This window comes from Numida meleagris, chromosome 6 (assembly GCF_002078875.1).
Source record: "Numida meleagris isolate 19003 breed g44 Domestic line chromosome 6, NumMel1.0, whole genome shotgun sequence".
Taxonomy (NCBI): domain Eukaryota; kingdom Metazoa; phylum Chordata; class Aves; order Galliformes; family Numididae; genus Numida; species Numida meleagris.
Window position 1 is genome coordinate 50,261,581 of NC_034414.1, and position 17,017 is coordinate 50,278,597.

Sequence of the window (17,017 nt, forward strand, 5' to 3'; positions counted from 1 at the left end):
AGCAAATGTTGACTTAATGAACAAGAACTTCCTATCCTGCAGTACTGGAAATCTCTGCAGAAATACATTTGGCATCTGTTGTTGATACAGAAGGAGGGGATATATAGTCTGAGTAGGATGGGAAAAGATGTGTGTGCGTGCTGCAACCACATCGCTCAGTACAGGGCTCCAGCAAAAACCCAATGAGCTGCAACAAAGCTGAGCAGGCATTAGTGAATTTGGAAGAAGGAGGAGGATTGCAAGCAAAAAATGAGAGCAGGTAGAGAGGCTTAGAAAATCTGTAAAAGTAGCTTTGTTGAGATGACCTTCCTCTGAGGCATTCTCCAACAGTTGAAACCTTAGGAGAGGATAATATAAGTCCTTAGATCTCATCAGACTTTTCTTTACAAACCCCAGTTAGAGGGATGCTCTTCAGGTTGTGCAGAGCCTTTGTTCACACTAAATCTGATCTCTCTTTTATAATGAATCAAAGCTTTTTTTAGCCCTTAGGCCTGGGTAAAGGATCTGTTTTGTTTTTAAAACCACTGCTGAAATGAAAAGCAAAATCAGAAAAGAGCAAAATATGAGATTTTGTAATCTGCTATGGATGTTGTCTGCACAGTCAGTGATACAGGACCATATCCTCTTGCCCCAACATGCTACCAGTTATTGGCATTGGCTCTGCACGCTTAAGTCATGATTCTTGACTTGTTTTTAACAGTTGTTCTGATATTTTCTCCAGTTTGATACGTTGTTTTCAAGAAAATCAATTTTTATGGCACAACTTTTCAATGAATTAAACTGTGGAAAGGATTTTTCTGCTGTATTTAAATTTTCAAAGTCTTCAGTCTCTTTTCTTAAGAATGGATCAGCTTAAATTTATTATTCTTCTTGGACACAAAAGAAGAAACGCAGATATCCAGGATGAACAGGAAAGGATTTATAGCTTAGAGTGACAGAGTATTATGACAGGCACAGGAGCCTGGTATTCATCTCACCTAACTTTCTCTCACCATCTAAGAATAAGTCAGTGGATGAAGCTACTTGTCTAGTCTCCGGTTAGTGTAAGTGGGATGTCCAAAGATCATTTACACCCTGGTGCTTAGACATGTGTTTTAAGATTACATTCTGTAGAGATATTTTAGGAAGATAGTTCATGTGAAGTGCACCTTTTGTCTTGTGTTCATCCTTAATGGATTTTCAAAAAACTTAAGTTGAGAGTAATGTTCCTAGGTCCTGAAGACCTCAATTTCATTACTATTTCTTTTTTTATATGTGATGACATATTAGTTTTCCTCCAATCTGGTGATTCTCCATGGTTCTCAGATTTCTTAGTAATGCATTTTAAAACCTCAGAAGCTTATTTGCTATGTTTGTTTCTTAATGTGAAAATTTGTTGAGTTAAAACTATCCTTTTTCAGTATAGGTGTTTAATATCATCCTTGGTTGCTTAGAAAATACGAAGTACTTTATCGTCTCATGTGTTCTCCTAAACACACAAACACACACAAATCATTTTCTTCTTCTTCATAATTATGGTAAAGTCAAGGCACACTCTACCATGCCTAGCAGATAAAGTACCAAACCCACTGTTTAAATTTCTTCTGGTTATATGAACTTCAGATGCATTATTACATCTAACAACTTACAAAATATTTTTCTGTATCTTTTTGCTTCCTTTATCTGATCTCGGTATTTCAGGGCTTGTAATTGGTATTGACTGCTATCAGTTCTTCACAGCACTTGCAACTTGTACAATTTCCATTTTACATAGCAATTCTTCAAGGTTTTTAATCATAACTTTCTTTTCTTTCATTCCTAAAAGTTAGATCTGTTTTTTAGCAAAACAACATGAATGGTGATTAAACGTTTAAAACGTTTAAAATATTTTCACCCAGTTGGTTTGGCTCAAAATAATTATCAGTTTTGTGTGAGTTTTTCTTATTTTTTTTTAATTTTTTTTGCATTGAATGCATACACCATTGATTTGGATTTTATTTTGCATAGAAATATCAATTGCAATAGGTTTGATCTCTTACACTTAAGCACCAATTCACTTCAGCTCAAAGATAATTCATTCTATTCATCATAACAAAAGCAAAGGGAGAATCATGTTTAATGATGAAATCATGAAGAAATCATGTTCTCATTACTGGGAGATTTTCATTATGAATTTTTGCAACAGGTTCCAAAGAGCTCTATACTGGTTGTAAATGACCATCAGCGTAAGTTTTTAAAGCTAAAGATGACAGCATTATTTTTTTCCTTGTGTGCTACCAATAGCAATGTTTAGATGTCCTTCTCTGTAGGAATGTGGCTGACTGTAGCCACACAGACAAAGATGAATATTTCTGCCTTTCAATTCTTTTTTGTTTTGTTGTTGTTATTTAAGTTGATGCCTGGCTGATATAACCATCTACATCCAGATATGGTACCTTCCTATTTGCTTTAGCACATCAGCACAGCACAGCTAAACTGGACAGCTTCTCTTCCTCATAACAAATAGATCAGTACTACTAGAAGCCTAGGTCTCCTACCTCCAGACACGTGCCTAGTTTTCAGCTCTCTTCCCTGGCATCCTGCTTTCTATCCTGCTTTACTTATAGGAGAAAGACTCATCTGACAAGGAATTACATGGATCGTTTGTGTCTTTCAGCTGTCTGCTGGGAACTCTTGAGAAAAAAAAGCTAGTTAGCATTAGCCTCTGTGAAGAAACTGATAGTAAACTTCCTCGTTCTGGTTCCTGGGCCTTTATAATTGTGTTACATCAGTGTTAAGAAGAGTATTTGTATGTGAAACATCTGAAGAAGCAGGCAGATCCATGCTCCATCAGCACTATCTTCCAAAAAGACTTCTGGCCTATAATTCCTCTTCTTTGTGGAATATGTCACTCTTTATTTTTCATCTCTGGTTATTTACCCAGAAGACAAATTCCTGGAAGCTGAGCAATGGAAAGCTGGGCAAGACCATACAGTGAGGGTTTATCAAAATCTCACTGCAGCAGATAAAGCCAATTTTGTGAGTCGTGAAGGAAAAATGAGTCTTGTTCAAATTAATTTTCTCACCTTGATGTTATATTTACCGAGCTCCTACATCACTCTAACTGGCAACACTGAGATACATTAATGTAAACAGTATGAAAATTCTCAGCGGAGCAGAGCAGGTACTGGAGAGGCTTTACATATGGCTATCTTAGGGCAGCAGGTTGACATGGTCATATTTTGAACTCCACATTGCCTTACTAGGATATTTTTGGAGGTCAGACAACACCATATACCTCTTTGAGACACCTCTCATTAGTATCTTGAATTGGGCATTGAACAGTCATTCCCTAATAGAAGGAATAAAATCTATTTTAGCTTGATAGCTTAGACATCTCTAATGACCTTTAATCTGTTTTCCTGGCATCTTATATAGAAATCAAAGGTTTTAATATATGCATGCACTGCATTCTTTAATAACGGTGTTCTCAGCGGAAATTCGGAGGAAAAAAATTGCTAAAATATTTGAATATGGTAGAAAGTTTGAAAGAAACTTTAAAGTGTTAGGTATTTTTGACATAAATGCAGCAAAATGTATTGGTCAATGTATGGAAACAGAGAAGACCACTTTTTGTGGCAAAACAGAATCAGTTACTTTGACATCACCCAAGGCTGGAACAAACTTCATTGAACTTACTACAACTGGTGCACAAAATCCATTCAGTAAATTATACTTTAAATCATGCATTGATTGACTTGGGCTAATGTTATTAGAGGTTTTAATTCTGATTCTCTTTCTAGTGGTTGGGTAACTGTATAAGAACTATTTATTAATTTAAAGCTCAAGCATCTGATTGATGGATGCATGCTAATGTATTTTAGATTTAATAATCACATCTTCTTTAATTGGATTGTATTTGCTCAGACAGAACATATAATTAAATCAAGTCTTTTCTAGTCCTTCTCATGCCAGATTATAGTATGGTGCACTGGGGAAAAATAGTCAAACGTATGAATTTAGTTAATTTAAGCCCACTGAAAATATCTGTAGTCATATCATGAATGTTTGGAATATTAATCATTTCCCAAAATAAAAGGATATATTTTTCCATACATATCTCTTACAATGATTAATAAGGGTAGAGTGGCAGCAAGGCTGAAAAATATGTCTAGGACAGAAATAGTTTTAAGAAAATTCATCAGATTTATACAGAAGATAGTGAAACTTCGTAATCGTGGCCACCAAGCTATTTCAGACTCTCAAATGCCTTTACGGAGAAGGAGAGAGTCACATTGTTTACGGATGTTCACTTGCTTTTACTTGTTCATTACTAATTTGTATGATAAAGCAGAATTAAACAAGGCTCTCAGAGAGAAGATACATAAACCAAAGCCAAGACATAGTTATGAGTTGAGAGAAGAGAATAATGAGGAAATATTTATTTGGGAACTTTGATGTGCTTGTGTATGCTATGTCATGCGTTCCCAGAGTGCAAGCCCAGGACTAAGGAGATTTCAGGACATAAAGGATAAAAAAATCCTTACTTCAGTAAGGGGGGAAAAAGGTCTTTAAAGCTGGAAATGGATTTCAGGAAGACATACTAAGGAAAAGAATAAGCAAGAAAGGAATTTGTTAGGAAAGTGCCTGTCATGTGAGACAAACCACTTTCTACCAAAAGAGTTGCCATAGAAGGGTGGAGTTTAGGCATACAGATGTTTAGTTTTTGAACTTTTTTTTTTTTTGATTGCTTTGGATCTTTTAACAGAATAAAAATACAGCACTGGAATTCATAGTGGGATGTTAAAGGTAGTCAGTTTCTTCATTTTATGATAAATAAAGATGAACTATGTGTTAGCAGTGCATCTTCTGTGTCCAAAACAACTTAAATAGTTTATTCTGCAAAATAGAGCTATGGAATGAAGAAGCATCTTTTTTTTTTTTTTTTCCCTGATAAATAAGGTAATATTAAAAGTCTAAATTACTGACCTGACTTAATTTGTCCATCAGAGTTAAGCTGTAGAATTTATGTTTTTTTTAATAAACATCACTGGATGCTGATTAAAAAATGACCTGTGGCAGAATCTGATTTCTCTTCTTGATTTCCAAAGAGAATATTATTATTAAAGACAACTTCGTGGGGCTATAGTAGTTTGAGGATCTAGATCTCACAATATGTGACATTTCACTTGAAGAATGATTTGCTCTTAATGTTATATTCAACCTTGTACTAGGGAAGGTCTTATAAAGATTCGTTTCCTTGACTACCCCATGTCACAATCTTGAAGTATAATTCCGTAGCAGTAAAAGAAAAGAACATAACTCAACAGACACTAGTGTATAATTAATAACATATCACAGAAATAAATGTGGCTAGAGTAGTGTTGTCAAAGTGCTGCATCTGAAGCAAAGGCATTTTCCTTGCAAGTTATTTGTAGAATATATGCAGGATGAATATTTATCTTCCCACTATAAAAAGGTATAATGTTAGTCTATAACATTTCTTCATGGGGCAAGCATGTATTGCCTGAAGTTGATAGTAATATAGCCATTCTGAGCAGGGTACGCTAGTTATACCACTTACCATTGACAGCTGTATAGATTTGCTCCTTCTTTGAAATGGGATTGACCTACACTTCATTAACAGAACTGCTTGTATCTACCTCTATAACTAGAGATCATCATGTAATCTGTCCTGAGGCTTTCAGTTCAATGAATGCTCCATGTCTAACTTGAGCTCAGGGTAAAGGCACTTGTTGCTTCTTATACAGGTAATTTGGAGTGGAAATATGAACAGAAAAGTCATTATAAACAAGGATACTTTGTTTATCTAATGATGAATGTAATGAATGTAAACAAACCTTGTCTGGGGAAGGGTCATGTCATTCTCTGCCTGGGTTCTGCTTAGATAAGCATAAAATATGGATCTATGCTGCACTTGCTGATTGCTTCCCTAAACATGAACCAGTGGGCTGCTCAGTGGCAGCTGTTTTACAATTACTCTGCAAAGTGAGAGTCTCTGCGCAAGTTAAGAGAATCACATCTGTACCCTGTAGCCCTGACATCCCACTGCATCTTTTTCATTTGATCAGGACTTTGCTCCAGACAGTATGGTAAAAAAGGTCCTTTTCTATTTATAGCTGTTGGATCTGCTGATGGAGCAGCAGTTCTTTAGGGAACCAATGGTGCTCAGGTCAGCTGGTTACAATCAAACACAATCAGCTTATTGCCTGACCCTGCTGATAATGTGGCCAACTTCTTGGAAGACAGAGGTGAGGTTTTACTTGCTGTCATCTTTTCCAACATTGCAGTTATGCTTGAAGAAAATACACCCATCTGTTTATGAGCCTTTCTAAGCTGACTACTCAGCTTCCCACTATGGGCTCTTTCTGCTAACAGTTCAGATGGAGCTGACAACTCATGCTTGTAGTCTCTCTGTGTGTCTCCCATATATCATATTGGTGGCAAGTCTTGCTAGGACAAGACTTGGATAATAAAATGCTAAATAAGTTACGGTTGGTGGGACGAGAAATGAGGCAAATGTAATAGTACCTTACGGTGCTGTGTTAGTGAAAGTAGATTGAAAGAAGAGATGTGTATTTCTGCAGAAAAACTAAGCTTACATCTCTAATGAGCAAAGAGGACTCTGTTGGAGACAGAGCCAGGTATGATAACAAAATTTATAGAAGGTCCCACAGTGTTAATTATCCTACATGCTCAAAGTACTGTTCTGTGAGCATGAGGGATCCAAATAGAACAAGGCAATATATAAATCAGACTTCCTCCCTCCTTCTTTTCATTTTCTCTTGAAAAACATCATTATCTTCTTATCTGAGTTAATTCCACATTCCCACCTGTACATTCAACATGACACGTTCTTGAGTTCTGTAGCTACTATACTATTTCCAAAAGGTAATTTACTTTATTTAGAAATAAACTAGGTTATGGAAGCAGATGACAGAAACCTCCTACGTGGATCTGGACTAAATGGGCCAATATCCTTCTTAAGTAAATATCTTCATTTGTTTTATTTTTGTTTGTTTGTTGTTTTGAAAACAAACAATACTCCGCTAAACTCTGTCTTTGCTACTTTCTATTTAAGTTGTGAACGGGGTATGAGTAACTGGTATCTGAAATTAGATTGAGGAGAACCTAAGACGTGTTTTGATCCTTCTTGTAGACATCAGATTTGGATAGAGAAGACCTGGGAGTTATTCTGAAATTAGCTTTTTGCTGAGCAATTTTACTTGCTGATGACTTTGGCCAAGACCTTTCACTCTTCTGTGCCTTGTGTCCTGCATTCGTTGCTGCTTTTGTGAAAGACTTTGAGATGTGGAGAGCCTGGCATACAGAACCTTTTCAGGCTTATTTGTTCTCTTTCCTTTTCCTTGTGTTGAACTTGCAGAGAACTGTGCAAATGGAAGGATGAGAAATGAAGAGCTATGGAGCTCTATCATCATTCAACAGAGAAGAGACTGGAGATGAGGAGTGTTCTTTGTCACTTTATGACTTCCCAAGGTTGCTGGTACTTGTAGAAGAAGCCCTTCTAAGAGGGAAAGATAGAGAAGAAGAATAACTCCGTGGCTCTGGAAAAGTCTACATAAACTAGGATGAGGCTAGACTTCCTCTAAGGAAGTGAATTTCCGTTCAGAGAGAGAATAAGAAAGAACGGAAGAAAGCACTGCTGTTCTTGTGTGAAGCAGTGTTGTGCCTCCCCACTTATGCAGGGCTACAAAACTGATGGATCTACTTAGTTGGAGCCTGTGTAGGTGCTACAGGAGTTAGTGTGGGATTTTAAAAGATTAGTTTTATATCCTCTTTGGCACTACATTTTCTTACCTGGAAAATTAGTGTAAAAAGAATCAGTCAGAGGTGGAAAAGATCTTTAATATAAAGTGTCTGTAAGCATATAAAGATGAAACCTAAAAGCCTCTTAGAAATGCATTTTTTAACCACTATTTTTATAATTATATGTTTCTGTGCTGTGCATGGTCATTTCCTTCCTTAGAAATGTTTTGCATTTGCTTTAGTCCACAAGGCATAGACTTTCTCTGGATTCTGCCTCAGATAACTAACTAATATAAATTTCTCTTGAAATTCACAGCTGTCTTTACTGAATATGAGCAAATGAGCCTGTCAGGTTGAGCTGACTCTAAACTTTTTTTGTCTTTGGGATGCAAATCCTTTTAAGTATATTTAGGTCATCCCTCGTTCTTGTCTTTCAGTTTTGATTTGAACCATTTTGGAAGGTAACCAATAGATTTCATGGAGCACTCAGATGCAGTCTAGTGGTGATCTTAAATTCTGAGGCTGAGCTCACCCTGATAGCCAGGTGATTTTAATGCCTGACTGGATTTGTTCATTAAAATCCTCACACCAGTCCATATTCTCTACCTTCCTGGCCTGGAAATCCAAGAATACATTTCTTTTAAAATGACAATCCCATGACACAAATCTTCTGAGCACATCTGAAAATTGCACAGCTCTTAGTTAATTCATATGTGGATTTCCACAGCTGGAGATGTTTGGGTATACATTATAGCCAGCAGAATGGAAATGCCCAGTTTTTCAAGAGTTGGATAAATAATTGTTAATGAAATAGAGCACAAAGTATTTGCTGCACACCTTAGACCTCCTCTAAATCATAGGCAGAGGAAGAAACAGGATGAAAATCAGTGCAGTGCTCAGATAATATAGCATTTCAGTCCTGATAGGCCTTAACACAAACCCCTCTGTTCTGCTAGTCTATATAATAATTTCTTCCAATTTTATGGCTGAGTCACGCCTCCCAGCCTGCCTTAATGTAAATGAAAAACCAGGCGTTAATATGTTGCTGCAGTTTTCATCTTGGCAGATGATAAAATACATAATGCACTGTGTTACAGAGGGAGAATGCTGGCTTTGCACAGGGAGGAACTGATGTCCTGGTGGCTGAGGCTGGTGGAGCTGGTGCCCAGCAGCTCCCACACAGCTAAACAGAGGAGTCTCATCATGTTCCTGATGTCTGACACCACTCAGTCCTGCCTACAGTGCAGAGAGGTCCTGAACCAGCACTGAAAGATGAATCAAGGCTTTTTTTTTTTCCTTAAAAACATCAGCCAAACCCAACAGGCTGGGGGAGAACCCACTGATGGTCTTTGAAGCAAAATGTCAAGGTTTCGGTTTGGTGGCAGACTTCTGACAGGTGGACTGGCAGGCCAAGGAGCACAGGAGTAATGGTTTACAAAGCATGTGCGCTGATTTATCAGCTAGCTCCCAGGTCAGCAAAGGGCTCTGCCCCTTCTCACAGGACTGCCGCCTTCCATCTCCAGTGCTATCTGTGTGTATTTATAAGAGATGTAGATGGCATGAGTTTTAGATGAAACAGGAGCTTAAATTCTGCCTTCTTAAAGGACTTTGCATGAGAAGTGAGCTTATACCACAGACAATGCCAAGCTTACTTTCTAGTTACAAAATAGATACTTTAGAGACTTTCTGAGGGATAAGGTATGAAATCAGATTTTCAGGAAAATTTAAAATGCAGGAGAGAAATCAGTACAATTTTCATTATCATTCAGATTTATTAAGAGCTATTACTGGGTATCTGTCAGTTCTTCCCAAATATAGATACTATTAATAATCTGTTTTATGTCTATAAAGGAAAATGCAGAACTAGCTGCAACAGAAAGCCTTAAAGCTTCAGAAACTTTCTAAAATAAGTGAGGATCATATGCAAAATACCATTGAATTGAGATGATAAATTTATTAACAAGTGGTTGGGAAGACTTCCATAATCAGCTTGCAACTGCTGTTTGTGAACAGCAGGACTGTGGCTAGGAAGCTCAGACCAGTGTCAATGCAAGTGAAGTACACTGGTAACAACAGAAAAACACAACTGGTAACAACAAGAAAAAATGTTCGTTCATTCAATAGCCCCATGATGGACTCATAGTAAAAAATTTAAGGACTCTGCTTAGTCCTTTCCCACAGCTTAATGGAAAAAAAAAATAGTTATAAGGCTTAATTATTTAAGAAGACAGTTTGCATATTCCCTTGCTTCACCGGTGCTTAAAGGAGCAAACAAATCTTTTCTGCTTGAAGACCACAGCTATGGAAGGAACAGAAATTTATTTAAGTAATGACAGCAGGATCTTAGCTCTGTACTTCATCTGCTGCTACAGTGTCATGTATTTAATCTTGTCCACTTTAATATACAAAACTCTCCACTGATTTCAGGTTTCAGTCCTTAGCCATCACAGGCACTCTGGTTTATATTTTTATTTGGAGTTCTGATGTAAGAGAGGTTTCAGTTGGATATCATTTGCTGTGATCAGGTGTGAGCTTTCAAATAGTTTTAAATATTTTATAGGTTAGCACTCAAAAGGAAGCAGAGCCTAGAAGGAAAATAACTGCCACTTCTTTCCTGTGACTGCTAATGAATTAATGATTATTTTTTACATCCTTTATACCAATACCAGAAGCCTTTAACATTCAGGATACACAAAAGTCAATAGAAGAAGGAGACCAGAGTGAAGTCCCAGATAAGTTGTGATGGGCTGTGGCAGCTCACTGGAGAAGGGAGTGTTATGGGTAGCCTGCAAAGGCAGGGAGAAAGGTTCTCCTGGGGGCAGCCCAGGTCACCCCAGGAAGGGAGAGCTGGGAGAACATCGTTTCCCTCCTTGATACTTTTGGACACATTAAATGGTCAAAATTTGTGTAAGAATCAGAATGTGTATGTATGTATGCATACACATGCATACATGTGAGAATAGAGAGAAAGGGAAGGAGAGAGAGGGAGAAGGTAAACGTGTATCTTATATATTTGGATAAAGGTAGAGAAATCAAAGGCTTTTGATTTTAGAATGGCAAACTGAATAAATAAGACCAAGAAAATAAACACAGCTGTTCCTCCTAAACAGGAAAGGGAGAGAAAGGTATCCAAGAGCCCAGTCCACCATAAACTGTTGTCTAAGCAGACCAGCTGTTATTTAATCCAGCTTTCTATGAACTACTGAGTTTTTTGAAGTGTTCTGAAAATCAGATGATTTGGTACTTTTTGTTTTTCAGTAAGTCACTATTTTCCTCATCTTTTATTTTTTTAATTGAATTTCTGATTTTTTTTTTTTTTGGTTGGTTTTGATTTGTTCTCCAGTTTCAGTGTTTCAGAAGGCAAATCAGTCTGGATTTAAGTGGTGTACAAAGCCTGGTTGATCTTCTTCGAGTCTCTGAAGCTGCCTTCAATGATTGTCATATTAGTGGGATAAAAAAAGGTACAGTGCTCCATGGATGCAGCCTTCCTTCTTTCTGAGTTATGCTCTGAAATCTTTGCTCTGTGTTTTAAGAGGATGCTGAAGCAACAGTTTAAAAATTCTTTGCTTTGATCTGAAATACTTGCTGAAAAAGCATGGGTTTTCTGGAGTCCTTTTTTTTATAGATCTGTATTTTGAATTTCTTTTACCATTCAGAATGCCTCACCGTTATTTCTGTTTTGTAGCATGTATGTCATAAATATTAGGCTAAAGATGAAGATAAAATCCTGAAGTGATTTAGATAAAAGGGAAAAGAATGTAACAAAGGAAAAATGGAGAAAAAAACAACACCATGAGATCAAATGTGTTTTATGCTTGCGTATAAACAAATATCAGCTGTAACCCAGCTGTAACTTTGCCCTGTTTCTAGCCAGTTAAAAATGCATCAGTACTTCATTCATTGTCATCTGTTTAAATGGAGTCATGAGATAAGAACAAAGTCATTTTCAAAAATTGGTATCCAGTTTCTTTGTAAAGGATCATGTCCCTTGAGTATGTTTCCATAGTTCCTATTTATTTTCAAAGAAAAAAATACCATGTCCTTCACTCTAAGCAGCTCACCCATGGAAATGTTATTTATGAGACCTATGCAAAATGTTGGCTTATCCTGGCATCCTTACAGTGATATGTCAGGCCTCTGCCTGGACATTTGTCCAGTGTGTGCACTGTGCTTGCTTGGGACTTGCTGAGTATGGGGCCAGGCAGGGAGGAGATCAGGGAATGACCAGTCATGCTGATCTGGGAGAGGAGGAAGTGCAGGCTGTGCATATGACCTGAAGATCTTTTGTAGATCAAAATAGTTGTGTTTTTTTTTTTTCCTCTTTAAACATTACCCTTACATTTCTATCTAACTTTTTTCCTAGCAGTGAGGATGATGTCCCAGTGGCATTAGCAGTGAGCCGGCACACTAGGGATGTTGCCATTTCTTTTTAACATCTTCAAAACTCTTTGAACGAGTGGTGCTGTGTCTTCTAATATTTGTCATAGATGGAGACATTAAGTGGTGCAGTGATTTCCTTACTCAGTTACTAATTGACCTGTGACAGTGACTTTGACAATGTGGTTGCAAATACTTGCAGATCATAAACTGGTATGCTGAGATTTACAGTTAAGACAGTGTGCAAAAGTCACGGTATTCAAGCTCTATTAAATTAATCAATAAAAGTTTAGTGAAAGTATCTAAAAAGCATGAGAAAACCTTAGGTTACTCTATTTAAATTTGTTACTTAATGAAAATGTAAATATTTTAAACCCATGAAGTCATTAACTAAATTAGTGAGAATTATCTTAAAGCTACAATTTACTGTCAGATCATCAGCCAATGCAATCTTTATATAAATTAATGGAGATATGCCATTTTACACAGCTTGGGCTTTAGATCATTATAATGATAAACTCATATGTCTTTTTCAAGCATACTGCACTTGGAGCAAATATGTTTATCATAGGACTTAAGAACCATAAAAGTGCATTTAATATCAAAAAAAAAGTTCACTTATGATAACTTACCATTCTGTAAAGTTTATCTTCCAGATCCTGATTAATTCTTTGTAAGGCTAGGTAATTGTTTTGTATCCTAAAACAAAGATGATATCATGTAATTGAATGTATTTTTTTTGTGTTATTTTTACCTGTAATTTTCACATCAGTACAAAACCTTGGCTTGCACTACTTGAAATCTATTTTCTTACCACTTCTGTTGCCAGTCAGTGGTTTTCTTTGAAATGCAATTACCACCTACTTCCTAAGCAAACTTCTATGTCATATTTGTTTACTATATTTAGCAGCAAACTCCGTCAGGAAGTGAAAATGTGTTTGCTGTTCTGTGCTTATGTGCAGACATGCTTCGCAGCATGAGAACTTGCACAAAAGGATTGTAGCTGTGCATCATGCTCACAAATAATATGTCAAGGAGGAGGCTTGAGCTTTACACTTAGGCACTACAGAAAGAGATTTACCAGACTCTCTTAATGTGGAGAATTGCAGCAGAAACCTAATGACTGCAGTAGAAGTAAATGACTTAGAAGGGAATACTCTCCTTTTGACAGAAGTTCAAGGAATCGTACGTCCTTGAAACTCAGCAATACATTCTCTGTCTTCAGCAAATAAATTTAGATATCTCAGCCTGAAAAAGTGTTTATTTTTATTAGAATTGAGGAACTGACTTAGAAAATGAGTCTTCCCTGCTTATTCCAGAGCAATACACCAAAGAAAAGTTTCATTCTGTATTTCTTTATGTTCCATGGAACGTAACCTCGGTATTGCAGTGAGGAAGCTGCTTAGCGTGTGGTAAAAGCATCCCTATTTCAGTGGTAGCTGTGCCTTTCTCTTCACAGAGGTTAAGGAGGGGATATCACCTCAAAAGGGTGTATAAGAAAGGCAAAGCAAATGTTGGAAGATTAGCTGTGAAAAGTTTGTCTGAATACATCTAAATGTTTGCAGTGAGAATCTTTGGTCAGTAGGACAATGTATTTTCAGTGACAAGTTTACTTTTGGCATTGTGTAAGAGTGAACTCAGATGAAGTAACTTTCTGTTGAATTAATTTGTATTACATCTGAGAAGTCTGAGCCTGGATGTAGTTTCCACTGTGGTCAGGAAGGGATTAGGATTAAAGAATTCTTTTTGATTTATTTTGTGTTTAGGGATAGATGCCGAAGCCAGAACTGAGACCTGCACTCAACCCATGCCATAGCGATGAATGGAGGGGTCCAACACACCCCTTCCTTGTAGTGACAGCTCAGGTCGCTCCATGCTTCTGTAGCCATGGAGATTTTCTCTCCAGTTACATAAATCAAATTCTCTATTTGGGGACAGACCAGGGGCTGGTGATACCTCACAAAGGGCTCTCAGTTACACCACAACATCTGCCACACAGCTCTAAGAGGAGAGCTCTGTGCTGAGGACAGATACTCTGAAGGCGTAAGGAATGACATCCCCAAGGATGAAGTTCCCCAGAGTACAGAGGGTCAGGGCAGCTGTTCCAAATATATATTGTGAGCCTAAGGAAAATGTTGGCATTATGTGTGTTTTACAGAGCTGTTAAACAGGGAAGATTTCCACTCTGTACGGGGAGTAGGTTGTCAATGGTGTTTGCAAAGGTGGTAACCAAATGGGCTAGAAATTTTTGAGACTGGTACTAGCTGATGACTTGGTCCTTCCTCACTGGTTCTCACAGTGCCGTTCTGTAAATGTCCAGGTGACTTAAAGGATTGACTGAAGTTCACGGCTCTCTGCATTTTCCATGTTCCTACTAGATGTGGTATTTGCTACTAAGCCTCATTTATTTGTGGAGCTTCAGGTATACTTGAGATGTTCATAGCTCTTTAGCCAAAATCAACGCAGCAGAGAGAAATCTCAGGGTACCCATCTTTTCACAGCAAAGGAGAGGGTTAAAATAATTTTGATAAACTAGGGAAGTGAGGATGCTTAAGCTGGCTATGACTGCAGACAGTTACTCAGCACTGTTATGTGTGTTGAGAAGGCTGCATGGAGTGGTGTGGGAAGCAAGGATTTACAAAAATAAGGCCTGCTGGCTGATACCAGAGGTGCCCTACTGTCTTGTCTGTTGCGATCTGCAGTTTTTCACAAAAGTTTGCACAGGTTCAAAAGTATCTGCATAAATTTATGAAGGAAGGAGAAGTGCAAAACAAAATATTGTTTCAGGGCTTTTCTAGCTCAATTTCTCTGTACCTGAGTCTGTTCTGCAGAACAGAGGTCTGTGGAGAGCTCAAGGTACATATTGAAGGTTCCTTTCCCGTATCTTTAAGAACATGAGCAAAACTAACAGCAATTGCTGCTGGATAACCTAGATATTTGTCTTATTATATTGGCAATGCATCAGTGGTTTTAGTCCTCAGCTTCTATAGACACTATTTTTCTCTTAGTATGGATCACTGGAAGATCAGTTACTGCTAATATAATGGCTTTCAAATGGCAGTGCTTCCATGAAGTAGATGGTAGAGGATTTTTGCAATAGCTTATCACAATATGTTTCTCAGCTTGTATCTTGTCTTTGTCCATCAATTTTTCCCGCGTTGTATGTTTAGCAGAAAGTATTCCACAGACCCAGATTTTGCACTGAAAAAACTGATTACCTCCCAGCAAATCAAATCCAAATAATAAATCTAAACCAAAAATACACAGTACGTAGGAAGCTGAGCTTCAAAAAGTATTTCTATTGAGAACGGTTTGCAAAGGCAGTCAAAATAAACATAAATGTGCACACATACGTAAGCACATTCACATGCAGATATACAAACAAAACCCAGATTTAAATCCACTGCTCCAAAAGAAGTGGCAGCAAATGTGGATGGAACAGGGAGAAATGGACCCAGATACAAATGAAAGAAAGTGTTAAAGGGATAAAAGAAGAACGTGGCAATCACTATGAAATAAAGGAGAAGGGAAAATTATTCAAATTTGAAATGATTAGATGAGCAAATGGTAACTTATCCAGGTGTGTAGAAAAGAAAATACACCTAGATAGTCTGAGCCTCGTGAAGTATGAAACATTTTTGTGACATAAATTTGGATTCTTTGTAAATAAATAAATCAAAAAGCAGGTCATCTTCACTACCTTTGAAATCAGTTTAAGGAGAAAATCTTTGCAAGTGAATTGATAAATTATTATCATTTTTATGGCTTTTGATGGCTTTTTGTTGTTCAATTCATAGAATTATGTAATACCCATGTACATACATGTGCATGCAAGAAATACATGTTTAGATTCCTCATTAAATTAGACTCTAATGAGAAGTATTCTGACCACACTGAATGCTATGTATCAGAACTCTAAACAAGCAGACAACACATTTTTCTCAAAGACTAATTGTCATCACTAAAGAGAAAATCTGCAAAGTCTCTATTTCAGAGCCTTCACGTGGCTTTGAAATATATCTGAAGTAAGACACAGGCATGGGTTGGCCTTCTGCAAATAAGAGAATTTCACCCTGAGTTCAACTTAGCTTTGAAAAGTGACTTAAAATAGTAACCCTGTTCAAAAATCTTTTTCTGTTAACACAAGTCACACTGGTTTTCTTACAGAAACAAAATATTTTTTTCCTCTGTTTATTCTGAAGCTAACACAGTTACAGGGTTTCTGATCTGAAAACCCCTTTAGCCCGTGATGTGTTGACCTTTTGGTGAAACAATTAAGTGTGGGGGCTAATCTCAGCACTAAAAATATGCTTGCATGTGTTTATTCTTGTGTCTTAAAATAACTCTGCTCCCTGATAAATGCTAGGAAGACCTTGAACAGCTGGTTCCTAGGGTGCAGTCTCCAGCAGGAAAACCAATGTGACCTTAGGAGAAAGGTTTGAGTTCACATATTAATATTTGAATATTATTAAAATATTAACTTTAAAAAGCCATGCTGTTCACACTAGATAGGGGGATCACTGTGAGGCATATGAAGTCCCCAAAGTCTTTTCAGTCACTTTTCAAAGCCATAGCTATACTTTACAGTTAATATTTTGAAACACGCTCAGTGCTGCTCCCACTGGGTCAAAAAAGAAAAAATGGAGGTCAAAAAACTTGACCACGGGGCCAAATAAATGACCTTCCTGCTTAGGTTAGAGAGGGGAAGGCCCAGCAGAAGCAGTTAATTCTGGACAAATTAAGAGAGCAAAAGTTTTCAAAAGGAATAGGAAGCATGGCTGTTCAGCTTCTCAGAAAAATTCTGTGCTCAGTGGTAATGGAAGTTTAATAACTGAAATGTTCTCTAGTATGCAAGTGGGATCATCTTACACAGGGCTTATTTATTAGTAGGGGC

At 37.3% G+C, this 17,017-nt stretch overlaps 1 protein-coding gene across 1 annotated transcript in view; it reads right to left on the reverse strand.

The window, feature by feature from the left end:
* The window catches only part of BEGAIN (brain enriched guanylate kinase associated), a 69,432-nt gene that overhangs the window by 50,288 nt on the left and 2,127 nt on the right, over positions 1-17,017 (reverse strand). The window contains exon 2 of the mRNA XM_021403370.1: positions 12,756-12,822. Within this exon, the coding sequence (XP_021259045.1) occupies positions 12,756-12,822 (67 nt within the window). The remainder of the gene's footprint in view (positions 1-12,755; positions 12,823-17,017) is intronic.